Genomic DNA, 25,653 nt, shown 5'->3' with positions numbered 1-25,653 from the left:
ATCAGAGCAGAGAGCATTAAGCTTTCCACCACCACTGGGAGGATGTCTGAGTTTGGTTTGCCTTATTACACTGTGCCCTGCTGCTCGGTAATGTAATCGGGAATCACTTCTGTTTTTGCTCCAGGGACTATATTTGTTTTCGTTGGTGCTGGGTACAGTGTGCCTGATTCTCCATGTCTGCTGAAGTGAATTAAAATATAACAGTACTTCAGATAACTCCTGATTTTATGTAGTAGAAGGTAGGGAGTTACTTGGACTAATTATTGCAGAGAGGAAGATCTGCTTTTGTTGGAGGTAAGCCTCATCCTGCCCATCCTCCAAAAGCTGTATGTCTCCTGGGACCGCCCCAGGAGTGAGGCCTTCATGAGGGCCAAATACAGATCAATCAAGCCAGCAGTTCTCCAGGCCAAAGTCTTTGGATCTGATGCTTTTGGCTGTATAGATGAGAAATGTGGACCATGAAGATGAGTTCAGGGCATTAAAGCTGGATGACAGTGGAGAAAAGTGAGCTAAGTTTTCCTGCCTGCCAATCCAGTGCAGTGCAAAAGTGAGTTGGAGGATGGTATTCTATTTTTTTAAGTGAAAACATTTTAAAAACTTTTTTTCTGGTACAGATTCTAAGTTTGTTTTGCTTTTTATATGTAGACTAAGAGCTTAGTCTGTGTCTTTGGCTGTATGACCCCCAGCTGCTCAGTATTTGCCTCAATGAGTGCATGTTGTCATCTAGATAGAAGGGAATCAAAATTTGGCTTGATAACCAAGAAAAGGCTGGGATTCTTACTGGGGCTCACCGCAGGGCTGGAGCCCTCAAAGGGTCTTCTTCAAGCCTGCCCAACTGAGAGGAACTTGCAGCTGAACACTGACGAGTGTGTGCACAACCCTGGGAGCAGGCAAGTGCTGTCCTGGCATGGCCATGGCCATACCAAGGACAGGTTTTCCGAGGTGTGATCAATGGGCTGACTACCACCTCTGCTGGCCCGCGGTGGTGAGCGTCCATAACAGAGCACCGTAGCTGGTCAGCGAGCCAGACTCTGTGCACCCTTCTCCGACAGCAGTCCTCTGAGCACCCCTCTCCTCGCGCCTCTCTGCGTGACTCGAAAAGCTTGCACGGCCCCAACCTAGGAGCCGGGTTCACCCTCACAGAGCTCAGCACGGGGTGCTCCCCGCACCGCATCGGAGGATGCCCACAGGCCCATAGGTGACAGCACATAACCCACCCCAGGCATTTGCCCCACCAGCAGGAACTGAACTCATTGTGCCCTGGCTGATGCATCTGAGTTTTACAGCGCTGCAAAGACTTGGTATAAAATGCACTGCAAAAGCTCATTGCCCGGGTAAAGAGGAAGCGGTTTGTATGTTATGAGCTCAGGGTATCTGCTGAAAGGCTGTCCTGCCACTTAGTGACCGCAACGTGCATACTTTGATTTGGTCCATTATTGTGTAGTCCAGTGTTGTCCAGCCCAAGCATTTCTATGACCCCGGCATCAGCCTGCACATTATCTTCCACTTCATTCGATTACTGCCTAATCTGCTATTCCGTTTTATTTGATCCGAGCCTTAAAGACCAAATCATGTGTACTGCAAATTACACAATGTCCACCCTTAACTTGGACGGCTTCAAGCAGGTGCTGAAGAACAATTAGATCACTGTCTGTAGAAGCTGCCATTTGGCTAAGAAAGAAAAGACAACTCTAAATAAGACAGATGCAGAGAGAGCCCAAAGATTGCTCACACTGATAATGAAAATTAATCAAACATCATTAGCAGTCTCCAGAGAGCCCAGTACAGCATGTGCTTCTGAGATGTGTTTCTGGTTGTCCTCTGCCTGACAAGAGCAGCCACTTCTCTCAGCTCAAGGGCAGAAAGGAGTTTTGCTGCATCAAGAAAAAGATCAAACTTTGGAACCTTTTTCAAACAGAGCAGGGGTGGCTTTTTTTGAAAGCTGTTTGGGCTAGCCTGCAGTTTAGCGGTGCCAAGCAGCCATGATCTCTAGTTCAATAAATACAAGTCTCGGATCAATAACTATAGGCAGGTGATTCTGCTAAATACATAGCTTTTCTTTTCTTCATATAGAGTGGGACTTACCTGGAGGCAGTCCACTGTGAGCAGTGCTCCCTGGGAGGCTCCTTCTACACCCACCTAAAATGCAGCTGTGATGGGCTTTGTGGTGTGCAGCATATTCCACAGGAGGGCTGTGGGGATTGTTGGTTATTAACACCAGTCTCTTAGGGATTATTTTAGCACACAGTTATTTCTACTAAAATCTCATGTCTGTCCTTTTGCTATCCTGCCTCCCTTCTTCACTAGCCAGGGTGCCCTAATTTTAACTCACCAGCCTCAAAAGCTCGACACTGAGTCCATTCGCTTTGTATGGTATTTAATATACTGGAGCCCGGATGAGAGCTTCTGGGCTTTACAACAATTGAATGTTTTATTTGGCTTTTGTGTATGTGTCTTTTGGGTTCCTTCATTTGTTTACCCACCACCACTGCTTATGTTTATAGTTTGGTATTGTGGGAATAGTGAGGAAAGTGAATAACTGACCTTGTTAGTTGAAGATGTGTCAATTCAAGCTTAAAAATTAAGAGAAGAAAAATCTAAAAGAGTGGAAGAAGTTCATTTGCACATGAGCACGTGGTCGTGCAGACCTGCAGCCCTCCCACAAACCAGTCTTATGGTTGGTGCATTTTATCCCTTCATCCTGTCAAGTCCTGAGACTTCCTCTGCCCAAGCCGGGCCCTGGGGATGCCCACTGATCTCACTGCGACCATGGCAGCTCACACCGATGAGGATGCGGCTTTATCTTTGCTGTGTCTGGCTTGTATTGTGTTAGTTCCCTGTGACCCTCAGGAAAACATAAGCCATCTTTTTCTCCTAAAGCAATAAGAGGTGCATCTGGATCACCTTAACTCAATTTGGGACGGCAGAGAGCGGAAGTGCGGGGAGAGAAACTGATGTGGGCTTATTGCCATCCGCGTCTTCTAATACAATTTTTGAATGAGAGCATCCTATTAACTCCCTCTTTGTACAGACTACAGTGATTCATCACATTAATGCTTTCTCCAAGTAGGTTTTTTTTTTCAGCTGCCACTCTGCTCAGTTGCTCTCTGGATAGGTACAGGTGAACCTGTTTTCCCTTCTTTACAGTAACTACTTAGATAATGAATAAATCCCCAGTAGCACGCTGTCAGGTGCACTGCTGAGGGCAGGGGATGTTCCCTGGGGTGGAAAATTATCTTGGCAGGAGAAGGAAGGCTTTTCTGAGAGTTAAATAACACCCAAATAGTGTCACCACCCCTTGTCAAAGCAAGCTTAGGCTTTCTCTCTTCAGCTGTACCTCCCTACCAAGTGGAACAAGCGCTGCCCTGTTGTGCTACATAGTCCTAAAGCACATGCACAGCATAAGCAAACAGGGTTTTGGAGCTCCTGTGGTGGGACAGGTTACTGATGAGTGTGTCCTGCACACCACGGCAGGGGCCTGGGGGGTCTGCAGCAGCAAGGACAGGAGGATTTTTGCCTGCCTCATCCTGCCCATGCATCCAGGCTATCCATCCCCCCCAGCCTGCTAACCATAACCACAGCATGCTCAGGGAGTGAATTATTTGGCAAAGCCTTAGTGCCAGAGAAGGGAGATAAATTCCTCACCTACATAATCTCCTTCCCCTCATTAGTACGACCTTTTCAGAGCTACTCTCTAAGGTGAATAGAAACAACAGCGTCTCCACTGGTTAAACCATTGCTCTGTAGCAAGCTCCTCTAGAAACCCATCCCACTAGGCTCTTACTAGCTGCTAAAACATTGACCAGGATCATAAGCAGCCCCACTGAGAGATGTCTCAGCCCTTACAGCTAAACCATACCTGGGATCTTCACTTTACCTCTTACTTAATTGGAAGGCACTGATCAGGGCATTGGAAGATGGCTTGTGACCTTAATATCACAGCATATGAAGCAGCAGGAGCTAGGCAGAAGCTTCCTTGTAACAAAATGTGGTCTCACTTGGAGCAAATTTATCTAGGAGAATGTTAAGCTGTAAATGCCAAGTTAATTAGTCCTCATACATAATTTGTTTTTAAAAATACACTGTCGTCTCCTTCTGGAGGAACAAGAGCCCATTTTCCCCTTCTGTTAGCCTGAAAAGTCAGTCTGAGAAATGTCATTGAAGCCTAAACCAAGAAGCATCATGATGTTTTTAGTAGAGGACCTCTCTGTGAGTAGGAGCTTAAAATCCACAGATTTCCTCTCTAAACCTGCCAAGCCAGAAGACCAAATAGCCCTTCCCCTAGCACCACTCAGAGCAGACCCACTTCACTGGATTCTCAAACGTCTGCACTGTTGAGACCCAGCTTCCCTGTTATGCCAGCTCCAAGTCATGTTTTGCCCAATTATGAGTTTTCTCCTTCGCTGCCAGCACCCAAAAAGGCTACCGGCAAAATCCTGGTCATTTTTTGTGTGTCCTGATCTCTACTGGCTTGTGCAAAACCAGGTCACTGGGCTGCAATGCACTCATGCTGGGCTTTGGCTTCCACCCAGGGATTCTGAAGTGGTTTTTTGGATTTGTGATACAGGAAGACCAGTTACCTCCAATTACATTTTTCTTTTCAAATTAATAGCCAGCGCTGTCTGGTGTTGAAAAGTTTCTCAGATGGAGCCTGTTTGCCCTTGTTCTCCATGATTCAGCTGTCAAGCTCATTCACTCATTTTCCTTCATCTGATCTGTTGTGAAGGAAGACAGGACTGAGATTTATAGCAATACTTTAAAACATACTGTTTTTCTCATTGAGAACATAGGTCTTAGTATTGTTCCTTCCCTTTAGCAGTATTTTTCAGCGCTGCCTTTGCTGGCATTGCCATTGAGAAGCTCCACAGCTGGCAATTCCTGGAAAACATGGTGGCCAGCTGGGCGCCGTGGGGCTGCAGGTAACAGCCATACTTCACCCTGCCTACCATTTCCTTACAGCAGGCAGATTTTTAGCTGTCTGGGTTCAGGTTGCTCGTCCCAGGCTTCCTGGCAGCCCTCTCTTAGTGCTTCATCGCTTGGGAGGAGCAATGCTGCCTGTCTTCTGCCACCAAGCTAGGGCACGAGGTTTTCACACCCATCATGTCACCCATGGGGCTGCTGCCCAGCAAAAGCACGGGGACACTGCAGCTGCAGCCCACTGCATGCCAACACGGGCCCTGTGGCTGCAGCACAGCCCAGCCCAGCCAAGCCAGGCACAAAGAGTGTGCTGATGCCAGACACCACAGCACGGGGCACGGGCCGGTGCCAGCCCCACAGGCAGTGAACCCCCCGAAGGCACCTCGGGGTGATAGCGGTGTCCTCACCTGCAGTAGCAGTGTCTGCACGTCCGCTGCAGGGAGGAGGTTGTTTTTCCTGGTCTTTGAGAAAGAGGTGAAAAGAGGTGAGCAGTAAATCAGTGCTGGCCCTGCCACTGCTTAGGGGCACATGTGGTCAGCAGAGGTGAGACACGCAGGGCTGAAGCGGCATTAAGAGCTCCCCACCTTCTGCAGATACATCACCTGTTTCTAGGATACCTAGCGGGTTTACATTTAATGAGCATGTGGCTTTGCACCTTGTTCCTTTGTGTGCGACGAGATGCTTTTCTGGGGAGTCCAACTGCGTCTCACAGCGGGGGCAGCCACAAGCCCCAGACATATATCCTGCTGCATTCAAAAAAAATAAAAAGATAAAGTCCCTTCGGCATCCCCCCAGCTAGTTCTCCCGCTGCAGTGGCTTTCTGTTATTCCTGAACTCCTGGTATTTTTAGGTTGTTGACTGTCTTCACACCCACTTTGAGAGTGATGAAGTCTCATCCTAGGGAAGCAGTGGCAGTGCCACTCTAGTAACAAAATCATTAAATCAATTGCTTTTTCAGCAGTGCCATCTCTAGTGAAATGTCACCTATACCTACAGTGTCATCTCCAGAGCCTGTAGCCTTTCGTCACTGATGTGGTTTTTAACAGAAGAGGAGACCAGCCCATGGCTGAGCTACCCTCAGCAATGCACAGCCCATGAAAAAGGGAAAAAAATGGCTTACAAAAAGGAACAGACTTTCAATTGATGGAAACTAAATACCTCACATCCATCTATTAAGTGAGCAGGTGGTAAAGCAATATAGACCTTAACTGATGTTTGCCTCATAAAATAAATCAAGGAACGTACAGCCCTAAAACGTATGTTTGTATTGAAATAAGTCATGTAGCTATTTGCTTCTGAGACACACGAATCAGATTTGTTTTCACAACATGTTGAGCATCTTTATCATCAGCAAAACAGTAATAGAAAAGCCCATAAAAAGGACCTCCCTGGAGAACTATTAGATAACAGATTACCCTGCAGATAGCTGTGGAGAGATGCCCCAGCAGGTCTCATCTAATCAGCTGCTCTGCTGGCAAAGGCGATGAAAAAACATTGGTGAATCTCAGCAGGCTACAAAATGCGTGTGAATAACGTTGCTGTAGGGCTACTCCTGGCAATGTCCTCTCATGTTCTGCCCGGATCAGCAGCAAGTGCTGCTGCAGAGCAGCCAGCACAGAAAGAGTTAAACTGGACCATCAGCTCCATAGCTGCTTGGACCAATGTGGAGAGGAAGATGTTGGGGTCACAGGGAGAGCCCCACTCTGCAGCCCCAGGGTGCTCCTCCTCCTCTGCTACTGACTGCCCGCGTGGCCTCAGGTGCATCACAATGAAATATAGACATGAATTGAGAGCCTGACAGCCACTCTCCACCAGCTGTCCAGATCTAAAGTTTCCAGTGAGTGCTGATGTCTTAATCACGTGGGCCATCTTAATTGCAGGAGCCCAGGCATCAAGATCCTGCACCTTCCACCAGCTTTTGAAGCGCTGCAATGGACCTGCTAAGGCTATTGTTAATATCTTCCTCTTTGCGTGCTTCGTCTCCACTTTAGGCATGACCAAAACTAAGACAAGACATTGGAGGGGCAAAGCTGTTTTGTCCCACTGCACTCTGCCGACTGCATGAGCACAAGTGACAGTGCTGGGGAGCCCTTGGGCCAAGGAGCAGCCAGCTCACTTTCCCTTTGGCTGCTTGTGGAGTTGTGCTTTCCTCACCTGTGAGATGTTTGTTTGCATCACAACAGCATTCACCAGCTGGGGCATAAATCATTCAGCAAAACCCTCCACAACCCCAGGGGCTTCTCATAACATCTACTCACAGCTGCCTTTTTATCTCTCAAGTCCTTCTCAGCCCAGATCATTTCAGGCATTGCCCTCTTCTCTGCCCCCAGCCACCTGCCAAGAGGCAGCAGAAGCCATGCCCGGGCTTCCTGCAAACTTGTGTTGGGGAGAGGTTGCCAAAGGTGGATAGGCCTATGCCTGTGCTGGAGATGAGCAGGAGCAAGCACTCAGGGCTTGCTGAGCTGGTCTGCAACACTCAGCCGCTTTAGCATTTGCCTCTGTGGCCATGCAAGTGCTTGTGTAGATCCAGAGATCTGATGTTACTCCCATAGCCTCTAATCTCTCTGGACTGCGGCGAGCACCTGTCTCCGATAGCAACTGTCCTGTCTAATAAAGCATCTTGCCCGCAGGAAGCACCTCTGAAATACCACCAGCACCAGGACTAGCCTGCTCCTCACAGAAGTGATGAAATTTTGCCCACTGATTTTTCATTTGCATGTGCTAGGACTCTGCTCTCTAGCATCAGGAATAGTCTAAGTCTAGAAACCTGTAGCAGTTCCAGGAAGCATGAGAAGTTATTTTTGCCTGTATATTTATCCTCCTCATTTCTTCTTCACTTTATTGCTGGAGTCTGGCTTCTTTCCACCCTCAGAGAAAGGCAGCCCAGTGCTGAGGAGAGCCACATCTACTGGGCTTGGAGCATCACTGCTCCACCAAAGGTTTCTGCTGTGGGACTCTGAGTGGGTAAAAGGATAATTTCTCACTGGTAAGAGAGATCAACTACTGCTGAAGCAGCCTAAAGCCTACCTGGGCAGAGACAGTGAACCCCTAAAATCCACATTCAACGCTTTGGGGAAGACCCTGATCTCGGGATTCTGCTCTTCTGTTTGTGGTCACATAGCTGTTGCACACATGCCTTACCTGTCTTTTGCTTTGACCACTTTCTTTTCCTAGCTTCATAAAGTTCACAAAGCCACCTTCGTATTCCCCTACACTGGCTGGCATGGCCCCAGTGAGCTAGCCAAACACGGCAGAGATAAACTCAGCTTTCCAAAGGGTAAAACCCGAGGCAGCAGAAGCAGGACCTCGTACCTCCTTTGGGAGCAAGGCGCATGGCAACAAAGGCTGGGGTTTCAAATGCTTGTATTTTACCACAAGTGCCTGCCTGGCTAGCACACCTCCTCTGCCATGCTCTGTACAGTCTGATAGCAGTTCCCACAGAAGCACAAAAGCACTAAGGAGCCCCACCAGGGTAAGGAGTAAACTCCTGTTCTCAACAGAGAAATGTACTGAAAACAAATAACCAGAATATCCAGGGTACAAGCAAATAAACAGCAATAACAGTGTAACTTTATTTAGATTTAATTTGACATTTAGCACAGTAATAAGCACAGAAAGAGAGAAGTACCAAAATACCAAACTCATAGCATATAAAATAATCAAATATATTTCATATTTAGTGAAATATTTCTACAACACATTGGTGGGACTGCCCTGGGTGGCCCAACCCTGTAAATATATATATATATTTAGCTGCATTATATAAAATACTGTATGTAGAGAAAGCACTGAAACTTATCACCAAAATATAAAATAGCTCAAAATACAGAGAGTTCAGATTTTCTAGTCATACCCAATATTGAAAAGAGGTTCAAACCCACGGCAGGAGATAACGTTCCAGCTTAGATGCCATGGCAGGCATGAGATGGCATTACTGGGCACAGGGTGGATAAAGGTGGCAGGAGCCTGGCTTGTGGGCCAGGCTCTGGACCTGAGCCGATGGCCACGAGGTGACAAAGTTACTGGTCCTCATCCAGGACTGTCAAGACACGTCCTAAGTGGAAAAGCCAGTGACAATGTTGGTGCTTGTGTCTGGCGCTACACACCACAGGATGCCTGGGCCAGCAGCGTGTGAATGTCTGCGGGGAGGCTTCAACACGCGAGCAGCCGCTTGGGTCCCGCAGGAGAGCCCGCAGCCCGGCCGAGCCGCCCCACAGCCCGCGCCTGCCTGGGCCAAAGGGCTTTCGCTAAGGAAGAGCTGCCGGAGCCGCGCTCCCGCGGCCCACAGCTGGCCTCTACGGGTCTGCCTGCAGAGAGACTGCTCGTCAGCAGATGCACAACATCACAAGGATATTATTCTGAACTTTAAAGATGCCTCTTCAGGAGATGACAGTAATTAATTCCCATTAGCTTTAAAAAAAAAATCTAGAAAGCTGCTTTTGTATGAGGCCAGACTCCCCCAGGCAATACCGTACATTTGCTCTGGTCTGGAGTGAGCAGTATGTGAAGTAGCAACCCTGCTGCTACAGGACAGGAACACCGAGTGAAATGTCTGTCCTGGTGAAAACTCCCACCTGCCCTGAGGGTGATCAGGGTTAGTGGAGTACTTAAGATCCCAGGCAATTTGTACATAGATACAAAAAATATGGCATTTCTGGCAGCAACACTGAAGTCCAGCTGGGGTGGATGAGCCTCACCAGCACATAGCCCGGGTGCTGCTGGTGCCTCAGGCTGGGTGCTGGGTGGAGGCACCAGTCCTGGCAGCAGGGGTGAACCAAGGCCATGCTGGGGCCATTTGGTTCCTGATATGCTGCTTTCCAGACAACATACTTTTGTGCTTGTTTGTTGCTTTTTGGCTCAATATAATGATTGATTTTCTTGACTACTCCCACTAGGCAGGCAGCTGAGACCTGCCTGGAGGATCCCTCCTCAGGGGGTTTCAAGCCCCAGAGTGAGGCAGCACCACGATGGGCTGCCCCTGTGCTGGCACCAACCCCACAGCGAGCTGGGGGCTGCAGGAGATCACCCCGGGAGCCCTCCCAAACCCTGTTTCTGTGCTTCTGCCATGCCATTGCAGAGAAGCCTATAACCCACTAATAATTCTGTAAACTGCTCTTTGTCATCAAGCCAGCAGTTGCATCCCTAATTACATGGCAACAATACTATGCTAACAGGATGAGCTGTAATTCCTAGGTGGTATTAGCGTTGTTACTTTACTCTGAGTAACTTCCTGGTAATGGCCATTTGAATGTGGCAATATCAATTAAGTGAATATAAATGCTTAGCCCCTGGAAAAATCATTAATAAAAATTTCATTCTGATAGCCTCTAATCACAGCTAAATACAATTACTCATACGAGGCCACTATAAAAAGTATTTTGCTCATCAGAAGAACTTCATAAGGTTTTCCCAACTGTTTGTAATAAAGAGGACGCTATATAGAAAAGTCCAGAAAATAAGCACACGTTTGTTTCTCAAAAAACATAGATAAACATGACAATATCTCTAAATTATTGGCTACTGAACAGGATTTCATGTAGCTCTACTCAAGCTGTAGCCTAGTATAAATGTTTTCAAAGCAGCACGCTGCTGTTTCATCTGGAACAGCTGCACAAGATTTCTTTGATGTCAAGCTCTTGTGTGAGGATGGTGTTTCAATTCCTCTTTATGCCTCCAAACTGCTGAAACAGGAAGGAAAAGACATTCAATAAAATAGGCGTTTTTCATTTAAAAAAAAAAAAAAAAAAGAGCAAAATTTGGCCTTGAATGCATTACCAAGAAATAATTCATCACTGCAGTGGTAGCAGAACTACACTATGCCTCTCGCATCCCTATTTCAAAGGAGACACAGAAAACATCCTGTACGAGGCACTCTCTGGGCTCCCACGCTGACGGCACCCGTGGCTAGTGGCTGTCCTGGGCTTGGCCAGTGTGTGACCTGAGCCCACAGCCAGTGCACAGGCACTCCCGGCCTGACTCCCTGCACTAGTGTGTACATCCCTCGTGTACTCCCCGAGGAGCATAAATACAACTAGCTGAGGAAGGTCTGCTCCTTCCCTGCTCCCGCCCAGGCTCCTCGAGCTTGGCAGTGCCCAGCACAGGAGGCTCCAGCTGCGTAGGGCCTGCAGGACTTCCAGAATGACTGTGGCTGGTCATGACAGGCAGCTGAAGAAGGTGCTGTCCTACATCATTCGCCAAAGACTCTGTCTTACGCAGTGAGCAAACGTTTTCTAGATGGCTGTGTCCACAGCGCTCATTGCTGAGCAACCACAAGCCTGTGAAGCACATAAGCGCAACCCCCCCCTCTCAGACACCCAGCGCCTGCCAGTTTCAGAAGTCAGAGGCAGGAGCCAGTGGTACGTCTCTTTTTCACAGCGCCCAGTGCGGAGGAGCCCTGTGCAGTGCCTGGAAGGAGGGGGATTGGAATGCCCTGCCTGCTGCCCGCCTGCCTGCAGAGCCAGCCCTCACAAGCCACATGTGTTCAGGAGGTACCACAGTGGACAGCACAGATCATTCTCTTTCTATAGGGAGATAAGTCTGGGACATCAGGAGCAACTGCCAGGAAGACAGGCAGTGCAGTGCAGGGAGAAGTGGCAAACACTGTTATCTCCAGGCAGGATCTCTCTCCTGCACTTCGCAAAGCATTCATGTGGGTTTATTTGCCTTGCTTCATAAACATTTTCCAGAAAAAGGTTTGTTTGGAAACACTCTCAAAGCAGTGCTCAAGGAGTCTTCCTAGTGACCTCCAAAAAGTGCATTTCCTAAAGTGTTTCCTTGTGCTTGTCTGTTCAGACACCCCTTTGCTGTACAATGTTTACTGGAAAAAAACCAGCAAAAGCTAAAAAAAGGCTGCTGAAAAAAGCCAGGGATTCTGTTTCAAAACCCAATGAGTTGATGAAAACAATTTCTGCCGGTGCTGCTGAGCTCTCACTCGCTTGCAGTGAGGGTCTGGGGCTCCCTGCGTGGCCGTGCCACTGGGCTCAGCGGTGCACACTCAGCTCACCTCCCCGACCAACTTACTGCTCTCCCACCGCAGGGCTGCCACTGCCCACAAACGGGATTTCTTCCCTGTCCGTCTTCCCCAGGACGAGATGGTGCTTCTCCATATTTATGACACACTGTGGAGAATAAACTCCTTTAGGTAAGAGGGAAAACTGCAATTCACAGTGGTCCCAGGTCCCCCAGCATGGGTAAAAGCCCTGCTGGAAAACTCCTACCTTCAGAGACTTCAGTGTCTGCAGCCCAAAGGAGAAGGGTTTCTCATTATCTTCTGAAAAATAGAAACATTCAGATTTGTACATGCAAAATGTTCTCCTGTGCTTTTTTCCAGGGACTTCATCCTTCCTTCATGGCTGCCCTGCTAAATAAAACCCTGTTTATAAAGGGACTGGGTTACTCCAGAGGGCAGCGTGATCAAACAGGCGGATACACCTGCGGGGAGACACGGTGTCACTCCATCAGCACGGCAGAGCCGAGCCTGGTGCCACCCGCACAGCCCTGCTGAACACATCCTCCCTCCTCCCTCCATCTCAAGGGCCAAGCAGGGACTCTTGCTGCAGAAAAGCAGTATTTCTATTTTAATTGTAACGTGTTTCTGAAGCTCCATTTTTTCCCCTTGAGGTAAGAGGGGGTAGAGCCCCAGCCCGTGCCCAGGGGCCCGGAGCAGCACACACACACTCACCCACGACGAGGGCTGCACACTCCACAGGGACTGCTCCCACCATGAGGGCGAGGCACTCAATTTGGCCGATTGCCCTCACCTTGTACGGCAATGAAACCATCTTGTCGTCACCAGGGAGTTCTTTGAGATGCTCCTTTAACCTGCGCATTGAAACACTTCTGACATGAAACAGCCATGGTTTGGCTGCTCCAGCAAGGAGCAAATGGTGTTTGGAGGGTACTTACACCTGAAGTGCTCTTAGCTTGCCCCTATTACCATGCTGTTATTGGAAAGCTGCTTTCCGGGCAGGTTTTCTGTGATGCTCTACATACAGCCAGCAGCCTACACTCACGTCAGACTAGAGCATGACACACAACACAGCCCTGGGGCCACAACAGCCCTTGCCCCAAGGAGAGCTCCTTACTGGATTTCGCTTTTTACCTGAGGATTCTTTTTTCCTGCATTTCCTCAAGACTTGGGGAAGCTGCTGATCTAAAATTGCCTCTAATGCAGCATGGGTGTAAGGAAGGGATACTCCACTCCAACTCCCACCAGTGGAGCCACCGTGTCCCCATGGCTCACAGCTGGGGCAGCGCTCCCAATCCTTCCTTGTTAGCAGGTACTGCTGCTGCTGGGTTTATTCAGAAGAAATGGGGACAGATCAATCACATTCAGCCTGAGAAAAGGATAAAAGGGTGTCAGGGATATCTCAGGTACAGCCGTTTCTTCTGTCTATGCCCCATGAATGAGTCTGACAGCACTGATTAATTATTTAGCTTCAGTTTCTCTTTCAAACTGAATGAGAATCTAATGGAAAAGCAGTTCAAGGCAGTGATCTCTCCCTTGGATAAAACCTGTACTGCTTTTCAGCTATTTGAGGTACCTCTGCACTGCAGCAGTGTGTGTCTGTCTGTCCATCCATCCCGGGGGCCAACCAGCCCCCCAGAGAGACAGAGGCCCCAGGACTGAGGTGGGGATTGCCCATGCCATTAGTGCAGGTACAAGGACCAGGAGAGGTAGCAGAGAGAAGGAGTTGGATCCCTTCTGCCACTTCCCTTAGGGACTGGCCTTAAAAAGCAGGGGAAACATATCAAGAAAAGTTTATGAGCTCCTTGGCCCTGAGCTGGCTTTACCCACCTGAGACAGGTTGGAGTAGCTTTTTTAGGTGCAGACAATTCCAACAGCTTCTCTATCGACTCAAGGGAAGACGTGTGGCCTTTGTTTCCCCCCATTTGTCCCCACCACAGGGCACAAGCCACAGTGCTGGAGCCAGGACTGAACAGAGGCAAGATAGAGCTAGAGGTGGCTCCTTGGTCTGGCACCCACTGACCCAGATGGTTTTCCCAGGCCTGAGCAGGGCTGCAGAGGCTGCAGGGGCAGTGACAAGGTAAAGCCACCTTCAGGGAAGTGCTTCATCACAGCTGAGACTGACCCAAGGATGGATGGATAGCGTGTGGGCAACGCATGGCTGAAAGCCAGCCAGGAAACTGCAGCGAGGTGAGGAGAACCACTGACCATGACGCAGTGACACATCTTGGAGCTGGGTTTGAAAGTCTAGGGTGCAGTGACCAGAGCTACTCAGGTAAAGCTGCACCTACACCTCCACAGGCGATTTCTTATGCTGCAGCAACCTACGAGCAAACCCCACTGCTCTCCTCAGAGGCAAAGGAAAGAGCTTGAATGGCTTCATGACAAGATGCAAAAAAGATTTTTTAAAAAGAAGGGAGGAATTGGGCCTGTGCCTCAGGCACACACACATTGCTTTTAGATACCGAGTTCCCAGAGACGTCAGCAGCAGGGCCCATCCCCAGAGCTGCTGAGCCTCCACTGCGGGCAGCAGCACCCAGTACAGCTCACTGCAGGGCCCCTCCTGCTCTGGTAGGAACAAGGGCAAAATCGCCTCGCACACCTCTTCCCTGCTGTGTTCTAGGGCTGGATTTAAACAAAACTCGTGTTTTATCATTGCCACATGTGCTGGACTGCTTTGAAGTAAAATGTCCTGGAGCGGTGCCTGTTGTCGCACGGGACCTACCACAGCGACGGCAGAGCGAGCCAGGCTTCAAAGCTCTGGTTTTAACCCGTTTTGTTAATCTGGTTTTAGCTTCTGTCCCTGCAAATACAAACAGCAAAGGAGCTACAGGAAGCTGCCTGCAAGGCAGCCCTGCCTGCTACCCGCCTGGCCAGCAGCGCACGCGGGACGGGGCATCGCTCCGGCCGCGCTGTCTGCCTGCACACACAGTGTGGGTCTTGCACACCCACCGGTGTCTGTGGGGTCCCACCTGGCAGGCACCAAAACTCGCGGGTGGCTGATGAGTAACGCTGGGGAGGGACATGGCCATTTTAACTGCAGCTGTGCAGGCGATGGCTGCAAAAGCGGTCTCGCTCAAATCGGCAGGGAATCCCCATAACCTGAGAGCAGAAACTGGATGTAACCTGTTTCTTAAGCTCTCTTTGAAGGGCGGGGACTGCAAAAGCAGGCTGGTGCTGCAAAAACTACGCAGGGCACGCATGAATCACAGAATCATCTGGGTCGGAAAGGACCCTTGGGATCACCGAGTCCAACCATCAGCCCTACTCTACAAAGTTCTCCCCTACACCATATCCTCCAACATCTCATCCAAACGACCCTTAAACACATCGAGGGATGGTGACTCCACCACCATGAGTTACACAGAGAGCAGACAAACTGTCACAGAGCATCACTGTGCAACTCAGACATGTTGAGCAGCCAATACAGCATCTTGCCAGATGACAGCCCCCCCAAATGCGTTGTTATCATCCATAAGTTAGGTTGAGCAGCTCCACAGCCTGTGACAAGTTTGTAGTAAGCGCAGACACCTTCCAGCCACTAAACACTGTTGTGCAAAGAAGTAATTACTGTCTGGATGGAAAACAGGCACCATTCATTCAGGGCTGTGCAGTAGTGCTCAGGGAGCAACTGCAATTGGTTTTTGCATAATCACTGCAAGTCGGTGATAAAAAGCAATGACTCCATGGGAATAAAGTGCCAAAATCTCCTTGATACCCTGTGAGCTGATGCCTGATCCCACTCCTTGGAGATCAGCAGGAGTTTTGCTGCAAACAGCTGGCAGTCAGCTCTCTAACACTATGTAAATGCATTTCCTTTCCATTCAACTGGGAGAAATTTGTTATTGGGAGTAGCAGCAGACACCAAATTTCGAGCACATGCATGTACACAGCCGCACAACTGCTTTACACCCGGGGCCAGGGCCAGCAGTGCTGCAGCCACCGGATCCCTGCCTCGCCGCAGGGACCTGCAGGGCTGGGCTGACCCAGCCCCACGCCTGCCCTGGGGACACAGAAGGCACTGAAAAAATCCAAATGCATCCAACCCTCTGATGGGATTTATTCAGAGGTGAGTATGTTGGTACAAGTGGCTTTCTATTTCAGCTCCCTGCAAGGACACTGAAGAATAAGGCAGGATTTGGTTGTAGCAGGAGGCTCGGGAGCTTGCCCAGGCACAGCACAAAGCACTCCCTTCCAGAATGGCCATTGCTGGCGTGAGCGAAGCCCCAGCCCCGGGAGCACTGCCTGTGCTGGCAGGTGCCCCGAGTTCCCACAGAACAGAAATCCAGCTGGATATTTACCCTAGCCTGTCCAGGCAGGCAGATGACATGAGGTTGTGCTGTGAGCCGGTGTCCACCACAGCCTTCAGCTCCTTCCCTGCACACTGCAAGAGCAAGCAGAGACGGGAGACAACGCGTGGGGTGCAGGCTGAGTGCAGGGTGTCCCCTCCGCACCCGCTGCTTCCCAACGAAATGCCAACATCTCCTCACACCAGCCCATCCCCGCTCCACCGCACACTCAGTGCCCGCAGAGGATCACCTCGTCCACGCCAGGCACCCAAGAGTTGGCTCTTGAGCTGCTTTTTGCATAAGATGGTGCTACTAAAGGACACAGTGTTGGGTCCTGAGCCCTTTCTGGCAGCATTTGCCCCTGCAGAGAGCAGAAGGGGCAGCCCCAGGCAGGAGGGGATATTGTGGAGAGCAGGAAATACAAAAGGGTGTGGGGGCAAGGAGGAGAAACGTGAAATCACTCTTGGGGAAATAAAAGAGATAACACTTGAGGAAAACATGTAGAATGTGAGCACAGGGATTCACCATGCATAATTACTCCTCTGCATTTCAGCATGCTGCCCCAGCCTGGCTACCCCCTCCACCCTGATGTCCAAGGGAAGACATGCACCAGAGCAGTGTTGTCTGTGACACTCTGAGCTGCAGAGGGAGAGCAGCCCTGGTGGAGTGCAACCCCAATCGGGAAACATGGAGAACAAGAGCACAGCTTGATGCTGTCAGAAATAAAATCTGGGGGAGAAAAACCCAGAAGGTTAGGGAAGGACTGTTACCTGGCAGCTCACCACAATGAGCTCCTCATCCTCTGTTTTGCCTGAGCTGCCCAGTTTGGTTTGATTCAGCTTGTTGGTCTGCACTGAGATATCACTCTTCGGGGTCCAGCTGCCTCGGCTGCTTCGTAATTTTGATAAATTTGTCTCCATCAGGCGCTTCTGCAGAATATTATGCGGTTGCTTTAAGAAAAAACACACACAGAAGATCAGGGTGAAATCAGAGGAAAGCCATGAAGTGACCTGCATTACCAGCCTGCTTGTGGTGCCCGCGGGCCAGCGCTGCCCTCACAGGAGGGATGCCCTAAAGTCTCGCTCTCTCTGATTCCCAGACTACATGTGCTCTTCCTGGCCTATACCTGTTTGCTCCTGCCAGCTCTAGCTTACCTGGCTTTGACTAAAAATAAACACTTTGCATTGGCAAGGGAATAATCCTTTCAAAATATTAGCTGGAATTTAGAGCAATGCCTTTCTTTTTCCAACTTTAAGATTTGATTTCACTTGGGAATCATATCAAGTCAGGCTTTTCCAAGCTGGTGTTTCAGTCATAATTGCCTTCATTTGTTGATAAGGATATCAATAATTCTGCAGTGATGTGAGAAGTGGTAACAAATTATCTTTCCAATCACATGCACCTCCTAAGTATGAAAAAGGTATGGATTTACTGAATGAACACAGACGCTTTCATTGAGCACTGGCACTGCCGGCATAGGAAATACGGGTGTCCTGCCTCCACTTGTGGCGATGCTCTTTGCGTGAGTCGACCCACAATTTAAGCAGCTGATCTGGGTACCTGTGCATTGGTTCTTACAGGTGTGAGTGAACAAGGCACAACTGCAAGAAGAGAGCTACAGATGGTGTCTATTGTCAGACCTGGTCTGGCCTTTAGATCAGAATTTGGTCTGAAATTGCCCTGCATCTCTCTTCCCACCACATTTGTATTTAGCAGCTAAGGGTAAGAAAATGGGACCAATACTGGGTGCCATGCCACAGGAGGGAAAGGGAAGGAGGGGAAGAGGTAAGACAGTGCGAGGTAGATAGGTAGGTATTCTCCTGGGAACACCCGACACTTCATACAGCAGCTTCTCACTTTCTCTGTCATTTTTATTTGCTCTGTGAGAAGCATGTTGCCTCTCAAAATCTCCTCCAACTGCTTTCCCAAAAGCCTTTTTATGTTTAATGTTCATCATGGATGGATGCACATACTCTGCTGGAGGTGAAATTACTCTGCTTGATTATCTGCTCATTTCTCTGCCTGGATAATCTCCCTCCCCCCAGCCCCCTTTACTGCCCTTTCCTCCTGATTTCAATTTGTCCACAGTGAGACCTTCTTACTGGCTTATTCCTGAAATTTTGCATTCATATTAAGTATGCCTGTGTGTCTGCAGAGTCATCTAAATGAGTAAACCTCCTCATCCCAAGGGAATTTCAATGGGCTCAGGATAACATTGAAAACCTTGGGCTGTGGTTCTCCAAGTTGGCCAGCGTTCACCCTCGTGTGCAGTGTCTCATCTTTAAAATAATCTGCAGCATGTTAAATAACAGCACTTACAAAAGGCTAATGCAACTTGGCACCATCCTAAAATAACTACAACCATGTTAGTGCTTCAGATCCTGCTGCAGGCATAACACAGACGGTTTAACTGGACCTGACGAGATCAGGTGGATGCAGCCAACACCAGTGGTCACTGGGACACGTAATCTCCTTTTTTCCCCACTTTGCACTGTTCTTACTTCTGCATACAGCCTGCAACTTGAAAAGAAATAAAATTTCATGACCGTTTTCAGTTGCAGCAGCTGTGTCTGACCAGCTCACTAGAGAGCACGTCCTGTGTAAAGGCAGCAACACAGCCGCATTCCCAGCAATGAGGAGAAATCAGATCTGACACTGTGCTGTCCCTTCATCCACAAAAAGGAACAAAGCTCCAGAGCTGCTCTGGTGAGCACCACCTTCCCAGTGAGACTGAACAGCAGAAACCAGTATTACTTAACTAAAGGCAGGCAGACTGGCTCCACTAGCAATGCACCCTGTACTGAGGGACAAGCAAATCACTTTGGAAGCAAGGGCTGCCTTACGTGAGGCAGAAGCTGTAGGTGCACAGGCAGCACTGTGATCACCTCCAAGGCTCCTCATCTGAGCAAAAATGCAAGCCAGGGTTTGCTGACAGGGGATGGCACATCCTTCTTAGCCTTTATGTTTTCCTGGAACTCAGGGACACATCTGGAAAATTAATTCCTCACATCATCAAAAAAAACCCCAAATGAGGGGATAGGGGACTGGAGAAGTAGATGGGTGGAGTTCCCAGCTGGCCAGAAGAAGCCTGTCACACAGTGGTCATGTTAACACGCTCAGCCCTGCTCAGCTAGGACTGACAAATTTTGGAATGGCGTCACCCAGGACAGTCTGGGTGCTCTTCTGATCTGCCTGGTCTCAATCATGTTGCCAAATACCTTTGAAAGAACAGGCTGTAGAAGAACCAGTCACCAGCACATTCATCAGTGCTATTTTAACCGTCATCTATCCTTGATCTAAACCTAAGGGTTTTTTTACTGCAAGTTCTCCTATGGATCATTAACCAATTATGTATATGGGTTTTCTCAGGCCCTGATTTTATGAATCTTATATGGGATCCATCACTGAAAGGAAAAAAAATCCATCGCACAGCAAACACAAGTTACCACCACAGATGGGACTGTCTTTTGTTGACCCTTGCTGTTCTGAAAGCTGCAGCGCATCCTGCCTTTGGGGGGACAAATGCTGCTTATGTTGTGCTCCAGTACAGAAATAATCTATCAAGAGGGGGCTGAAAAGGTTCCCTGCAGCACCATTCTGTCTCAGGCTATTAATTAGTTTGCTTTAACTTGTATTTCCCTTGACTCTTGTGTGCAACAGAGTGAGAGATGTTAGTCATGGCAATGACTCAAGTGATGGATGCATACTTGGTAAACAGATAATGTACCAGGGGACATTTGCAAATGCACATTTTGCTGGAAAACTGTAAGCAGACCATGTCAGGGAGGGAGGGAGGGAGAACCTCCCCGTGACAGCAATGGGGAAGGCAGCCGTGTTTTCCCTCCAGCACGGGCCAGACACACAGCCAGGATCGGTGTTTGAAGTAACCTAGATTGTGGGGTACTGTCTTCCTGTGCATTGCACGAAACGGTTAAAAGTTTTGTAAAAGACAAAATGTTACATACCAACCATTGTGTAAGTGCAAAAAACATTATTTCCTAGTATCTTTCAGCACAATATAAATACAAACCAGGATTTTTTTTCATAAGATATCTCCCTTTCCATCCCTGAGACTTTGCAAAAACACATAATCCCCTAAAAAAGTCACAGTACAAACCTAAAAGGAGACACCAGCTATTGCTGAACATATTTACTGCTTTCTGTCAAAATCACAAATAATTCTGTCCAGTTTTGTTCCTCTCTAATTTATAAGCAAGTGTGTTGCCGCAGTTTGCAGTATCCATCTCTCTGGCAGGTTTCCCATTATTTTGGCTTCTAGATCTGGGGATAACAAGACCTGTCAACAACAGTTTCACTCAGGTGGAGATACAAGTCGGTGAGGATGCCAGCTCTCCTCCTCCAACCTATCTCAGGACATTTGCCCTCTCTTCTGTACCTAGCCAGTAGAAAAAAGGAGTTTTAACACTCCAACAGAACTCATCCCAAGAAATAACCAATTTCTCTCTTATTCCTCTTCTTCATCCAAATTCACCTCTTCTACCAGCAGCCTGTGCTCATGTGCTGTCAGCCCCTCTCGCAGGGGGATGAGGTGGGACAAGAGATGCCCGCTGCTCTCCTGCGGCCCCTGGATGCCCAGGCAGTGCCTAGGTCTCTGACAGTGCACGTAACATCAAAGCTGTTTGTATCTTAACCAAGACACAACAAACTGTGGGGAGCTCACAGTGGGAAAACAGGAAAACCTGAATGCGCTGCAATTAACTGCAATGTTGCACCAGCTACAGGAGCAGGGGACGGGGCCACTGGGGCACCCAGAGCTGTGCTGAGGACCCCGGCACCCAGGGGAAGAATACACCAGGGGTATTTTGGGAGGAGGAAAGGCTTTTTTTGTTTGTTTGTCACTATTTGTAACTTTGTTTCCCAGGTTGTAAAGTGATGCAGGACTGTTTCAGGGCGAGGGCGAAGCATGAGAGCCTGAGGAGGAGCTGCCAACAGCCAGCCAAATTAGACAGGGGGTGACGGTGTCAGGAAGCCCAAAACCCAGCTAACAACCATCTTGTGCCAATTTTCTGGGCTTCAGGGATAAGACTAATAGTGAGACATCAAAACCATTTCTGCTCTCTATACCCAGCCCTACGTTTGCCACATCCAATGTATGCTATGCACTAGTGTAAGGAACTGAAGGAATTAATGCCTCAAACATTCATCGACTGAGAAAACCTCAAGGACAAGCTGTGACCTTTGTGATTAGTCTAAGGAATGCCACCTAAGGAAGCGCAGAGTGTACTGAAGGATGCACGTCCCTGCTCCCTTACAGTTGTATTGACAAACTCCTTACATAAGCCTCAAAGGGGGGAAATGCAGACTGAGTGAAACCAAATGTTTCTCAGCAAGCACAAGGTCTGCTAATCACTGGCTCCATTGCGTAAGCCTGAAGAGTTGATAAGGACTGATAAGAGGTGAGGATCCAGCAGCAGAAGCTGGATGATTGCTCAGGAAGCACCAAGTCAGCAAAAATCTGTGGGAACCAGGGGAGAAGTAAAGGTGGCAAGGGGACATCATGACCACGGACTCAACACGTACTCATAGAAATGAGTTTGTGGAATACCTGCCTCTCTTGGACTAGTATACTAATCAGCTGATAAGGTAAACTTAAAAGGCAAGAGAAAACTGCTGTGTGTGCACCCACCACCCAAAATTACCAGACCTGAAACAACGCTGGAACCTAGGGGTGGTGATCTGGATTTCTTTGACTCTCCTTCTCTCCTTTCTTTTTCTTCTCTTTCCTTTCTTTTCTTTCTTCTAGATTTATGAGACTGAAGTGCTTACTACCCTTTTCCAAGTTTAAGCTATTTCTACTGCAAGTAAAACATTTTAACTGGTTGTCTGGTGTCATTTCATCTTAATTTAACCTGAGGGGATCACGGAATCTTAACAACTCTCTGGGCTCCCAGCCCAGGTCATAACAACTAGGTAACCACAGTGTAATACATAAAGGGAGTGAGAAGCTAGAAGTTTTGGCACAACCCAGAACAATACACTGAAATATATTGGAGGCTTAATATAGATAATTACAAGTATTTATCAAACCTGCCCATATGGGGCATCACCATGAGAGATGCTTCAGGAGCCGAGTAACAAGACACAAGCTGGGGGATGCCAGCACACCTGCCCTGATGATCTGCTGCCACCTCACAGTGCACAGCACCCCCTCCGCTGCAGCCAGAGGAAGGGGATTTCTCCCCAGAATGGGAGTGGTCACTGGCAGCTGTCATCCTGCCAGACAGGGTCTGTCCTCACAACCTGTCCCCATCTCTGGGGAGCTGTTACCTTCTCTCTTCTCCTGCTGAGGCCACTGGAAAACCCCCATGGGAAACCCTGCATTAATAACACCAGTCACGTCAAAAGCTCTTCCACCCACGTCACCACAGCTTTCATGCAGCTTTAGACAGGAAAATGTGCTGCTTTGTTAGGAGGTGCACAGTTATTCACAAGAAAGGCATGCAAACACCCTGGGTAAAGACTCCTGATGCCCTGGGCCTCTTGACTGTGTGGCTAAACCCCTCTGGACCCGGACCTCTTGGTCTGGGGCCATGTCAAGGTGGGGTCCCACATTTCAGAGGCTCTTGGTGCTTCTCCAGTCTCAGAGACACACGATGCCATGCTCTTTCTGGAGACAAATTTTGTGACATCCACGCAGCCACAGCACCAAGGAGACAGGGTGGGTTCTCTTGAAGCAATGCTCACTGCTGTCCCAGCCACGTGCTGTGTGAGCATGGTGGTGCTGGCAGTGTTGCTTCTCTGCAACATGACCCACTGCAACAGCTCTGAAATTCGTGGCATCTTCTCTGTGGCTGTGAGAATGGGCCTAAGCACATGCCAGTGCTGTCACTTTGGGGACTCCCCATACGTCCTATGGGGCAGGAGGCTGTGGCCAAGGTGAGCCCTGGCCACATGTGCCCACTGTCCCATCAGCCCTGGCTGTGGTGTGGGGACAAGATGGTTTTGCAGTGGGGTGGCCCATACCAGGTTCTCAGCCCAGCCGGAGACCTACCACAGCCAGGGTAGCCGGGTCAGGCAGCACACATCTGCCATGTCAAACCTCCTTTTTGTCCTTGGAGGGGATCAGAAGCTGTGGACTGTCCCAGAGCTTCAGCACATCCCTGGAGAGAGCCCCCCCATGCAGACCCTCCTCGCAGGGGCTGTGGTGCACAGCAGGAGTGATGTGTGGCTCAGCCGGCACAGGATCAGGGAGGAAACCTCTGGCGATGTTTCTGTGACCAGAGCCATGGCAAGGGCCCCCATGCTCTGCCCTGCCACCAGGGCCAAACCTGGTCCTTGCTGCTGCAGGGACAAGGACTTCAGTTCTCAGTGCCCCTGGCTCCTGCTACCCGTTGCCTCTTGCCTGGGCAGAGCAGAAATCCCTGTCATCAGGGTCTCAGCCCTTCACACTGTGGGTCACTGAGCCACAACACGCTATTTAGACTCTGCAGATAATAGTAATAACACCACCATCATACTCTGAAAGGCACTTTGTAGCTCCATGATGGAGAGCTGCCATTCAATGCTGACCAGAACAGCTCCTTCCGAGCCTTTCACTGGGCAGGAGCTTCACTCTCTACAACTGCAAAACATTTGGGATATCAAAAAAAAAAAAAAAAAAAATCACCTCCATGCGCATTGCAGAGAACCGCCAACTCATTCCACTTACCTGAGCCAAGCAGAGCCAAGCCTAACCCAGCTGAGCAGAAAAGCTCTGACAGAACAAAACTACCCCACTAAAAAGAAAAAGGTTCACATTTTTCAGTGAACCTGTACCAAGCATTGGAAAAAAGCAAATACTGTGTGTTACAGGGTGCAAGAATTTTGCAACAATTGGGCAAAAAAAAGTAAAGGAGCATTCCTCGGTAGTATATATTCTCCAGGTTTTGCTCCTTATATTAAAACTTTTGATGTTACATTTAAATGTAGTTTCCCATTAGAGAAAGCTCAAACGTTTGTGCACATTAGTATTTAGAAATGCTCTCCAGCCCCTGGACATGATGAAGAATATTGTATATCAGCTACAGGATCACAGGGATCATTGCATATGTAAATATTTGAAACCTAGAATTATATATCTTCATTTTAAAAACCCCATATGCATATGCCTTTATCAAAGTGTAATCTTGGCAGTTTGATATTTTGAAGTACTAGTGACTGCACTTTACTGAATCTTTCAGGATTATATGTTGTGTGTATACATGCACAAACATACGTGTATATATGTGTATTATATGAAGCCATTTTGATTTGTTCTGATTCAGGGGATTTTTTTTTTACTGAAAACAATATCCCTTTTTTATGTAAATATAAAAAAAAAAAAAAAAATCAAAAGCTTTTAGAACTGAGTGCCAGGCATCTGACAGCACCTACTAGCAAAAAGCAACCCTAGTGATAACTAGCATTCTATTTCTACTCCTTTTCTTTTACATACAAAAGCCTTAATTTTAAAACTAATTTCCACAAACAATCAACTTCTGGCACAAACAAAAAATTAGACACTGCCCTACTTAAGTCTCCTTCAAATAAACACAATAAAGCCTTACAGTATCTTTTGAAGTCCCCAGCTTCTTCAGCCCATCCAGAGGGAGGAGATCTGCAGAATCCTTGTGAATAAACTGAACCGCCTGCTTCATCCTCCTCTGCTGGCGGAGAGATGCTGCTTCCCTTATCTCCACTTCTTTTCTACTCGGTTCTGTCAGGATACCTGAGTAAAACATCTTTCCACCTGCGTACAGCTCGCTTCTCAAAGATGCGCCTCTCGGAGGGATGGAGCCGGGGAGATGCTCTATCGCCTGCGCTTTATAACCGGAGCCTGGTGACGTCTGGAGACCGGCAGGTACTCCAGCCAGCACCGCCGAGTAACGGAGGGGTTGGGCACATCGTAATACGTTGCACAAACAACGGCGGGTGAGCTCAGGCTCCGTCTAAGGGAATAAATCAGCACTGTTCCTCCTCACTGCCTCTCCTGAAAGCGAGATTAGCTGCAGGCATCCGACGGCTCTCAAAGCCCCCCAGCAGCCGCAAGGGCAGAAAGGGGAGCGCCAGAGCATCAGCACAGTGCCCCGGCGCTCCCTTTTCGGCCCGTGAGGCTGCTGGGAGACTTCGAGAGCTGGAAACAGCCCCGGGAGCCAGCGCGTCCCCCAGCCAAGCTCTACAGGCACGGCTTTTTTTGGCCTGGATGAGAAGTCTGGAGTGTCACGGCAGGTGACGGCTGCCCAGCACCCAGGCGGTCCTGGACGCCGCTGCCCCACGGGGCTGGGACCATGCAACTGGCCATGTTGAGGTTTGCTGCCTTCTGCCTGGGGCCAGGGGGTTAGGGCAGGCTCTGGACCCCACTCTGGATCACTGAAGCACTGCAGGCAGCACCCATCCACATCTACTCAAGTCCCCAGAAAGGGTAAAGACTGTCACAATTGTCCCAGTCAAACTGGGACACGCCAAATGTGCTTTTACACAGGGTTCCTGTACCCACCAGTG

The 25,653-nt window shown here is 48.9% G+C and overlaps 1 protein-coding gene across 4 annotated transcripts; it reads right to left on the bottom strand.

Annotated features, from left to right (window-relative positions):
* Positions 1-8,488: 8,488 nt before the first annotated feature.
* On the bottom strand, positions 8,489-25,269 carry NRIP3 (nuclear receptor interacting protein 3). 4 transcript variants are annotated; one of them, XM_074918423.1, is made up of 7 exons: positions 24,720-25,269; positions 16,944-17,123; positions 16,186-16,268; positions 12,599-12,738; positions 12,135-12,187; positions 11,921-12,035; positions 8,489-10,598 (listed from the first exon to the last, which is right to left on the bottom strand). In XM_074918423.1, exons 1-6 carry the CDS (start codon positions 24,891-24,893, stop codon positions 11,934-11,936), a joined length of 732 nt encoding a protein of 243 aa, XP_074774524.1. In that variant the 5' UTR covers positions 24,894-25,269; the 3' UTR covers positions 8,489-10,598; positions 11,921-11,933. The 4 variants fall into 4 exon arrangements, with proteins under 4 accessions (XP_074774524.1, XP_074774525.1, XP_074774522.1 ...); XM_074918424.1 differs by having other exon boundaries at positions 8,489-10,595; XM_074918421.1 differs by having other exon boundaries at positions 11,938-12,035.
* Positions 25,270-25,653: the final 384 nt, after the last annotated feature.

Source organism: Athene noctua, chromosome 14 (assembly GCF_965140245.1).
Source record: "Athene noctua chromosome 14, bAthNoc1.hap1.1, whole genome shotgun sequence".
In the NCBI taxonomy this organism is placed as follows: domain Eukaryota; kingdom Metazoa; phylum Chordata; class Aves; order Strigiformes; family Strigidae; genus Athene; species Athene noctua.
Note: the sequence above shows the minus strand (reverse complement) of the source record. Positions and strands in the feature narration are given on the sequence as shown.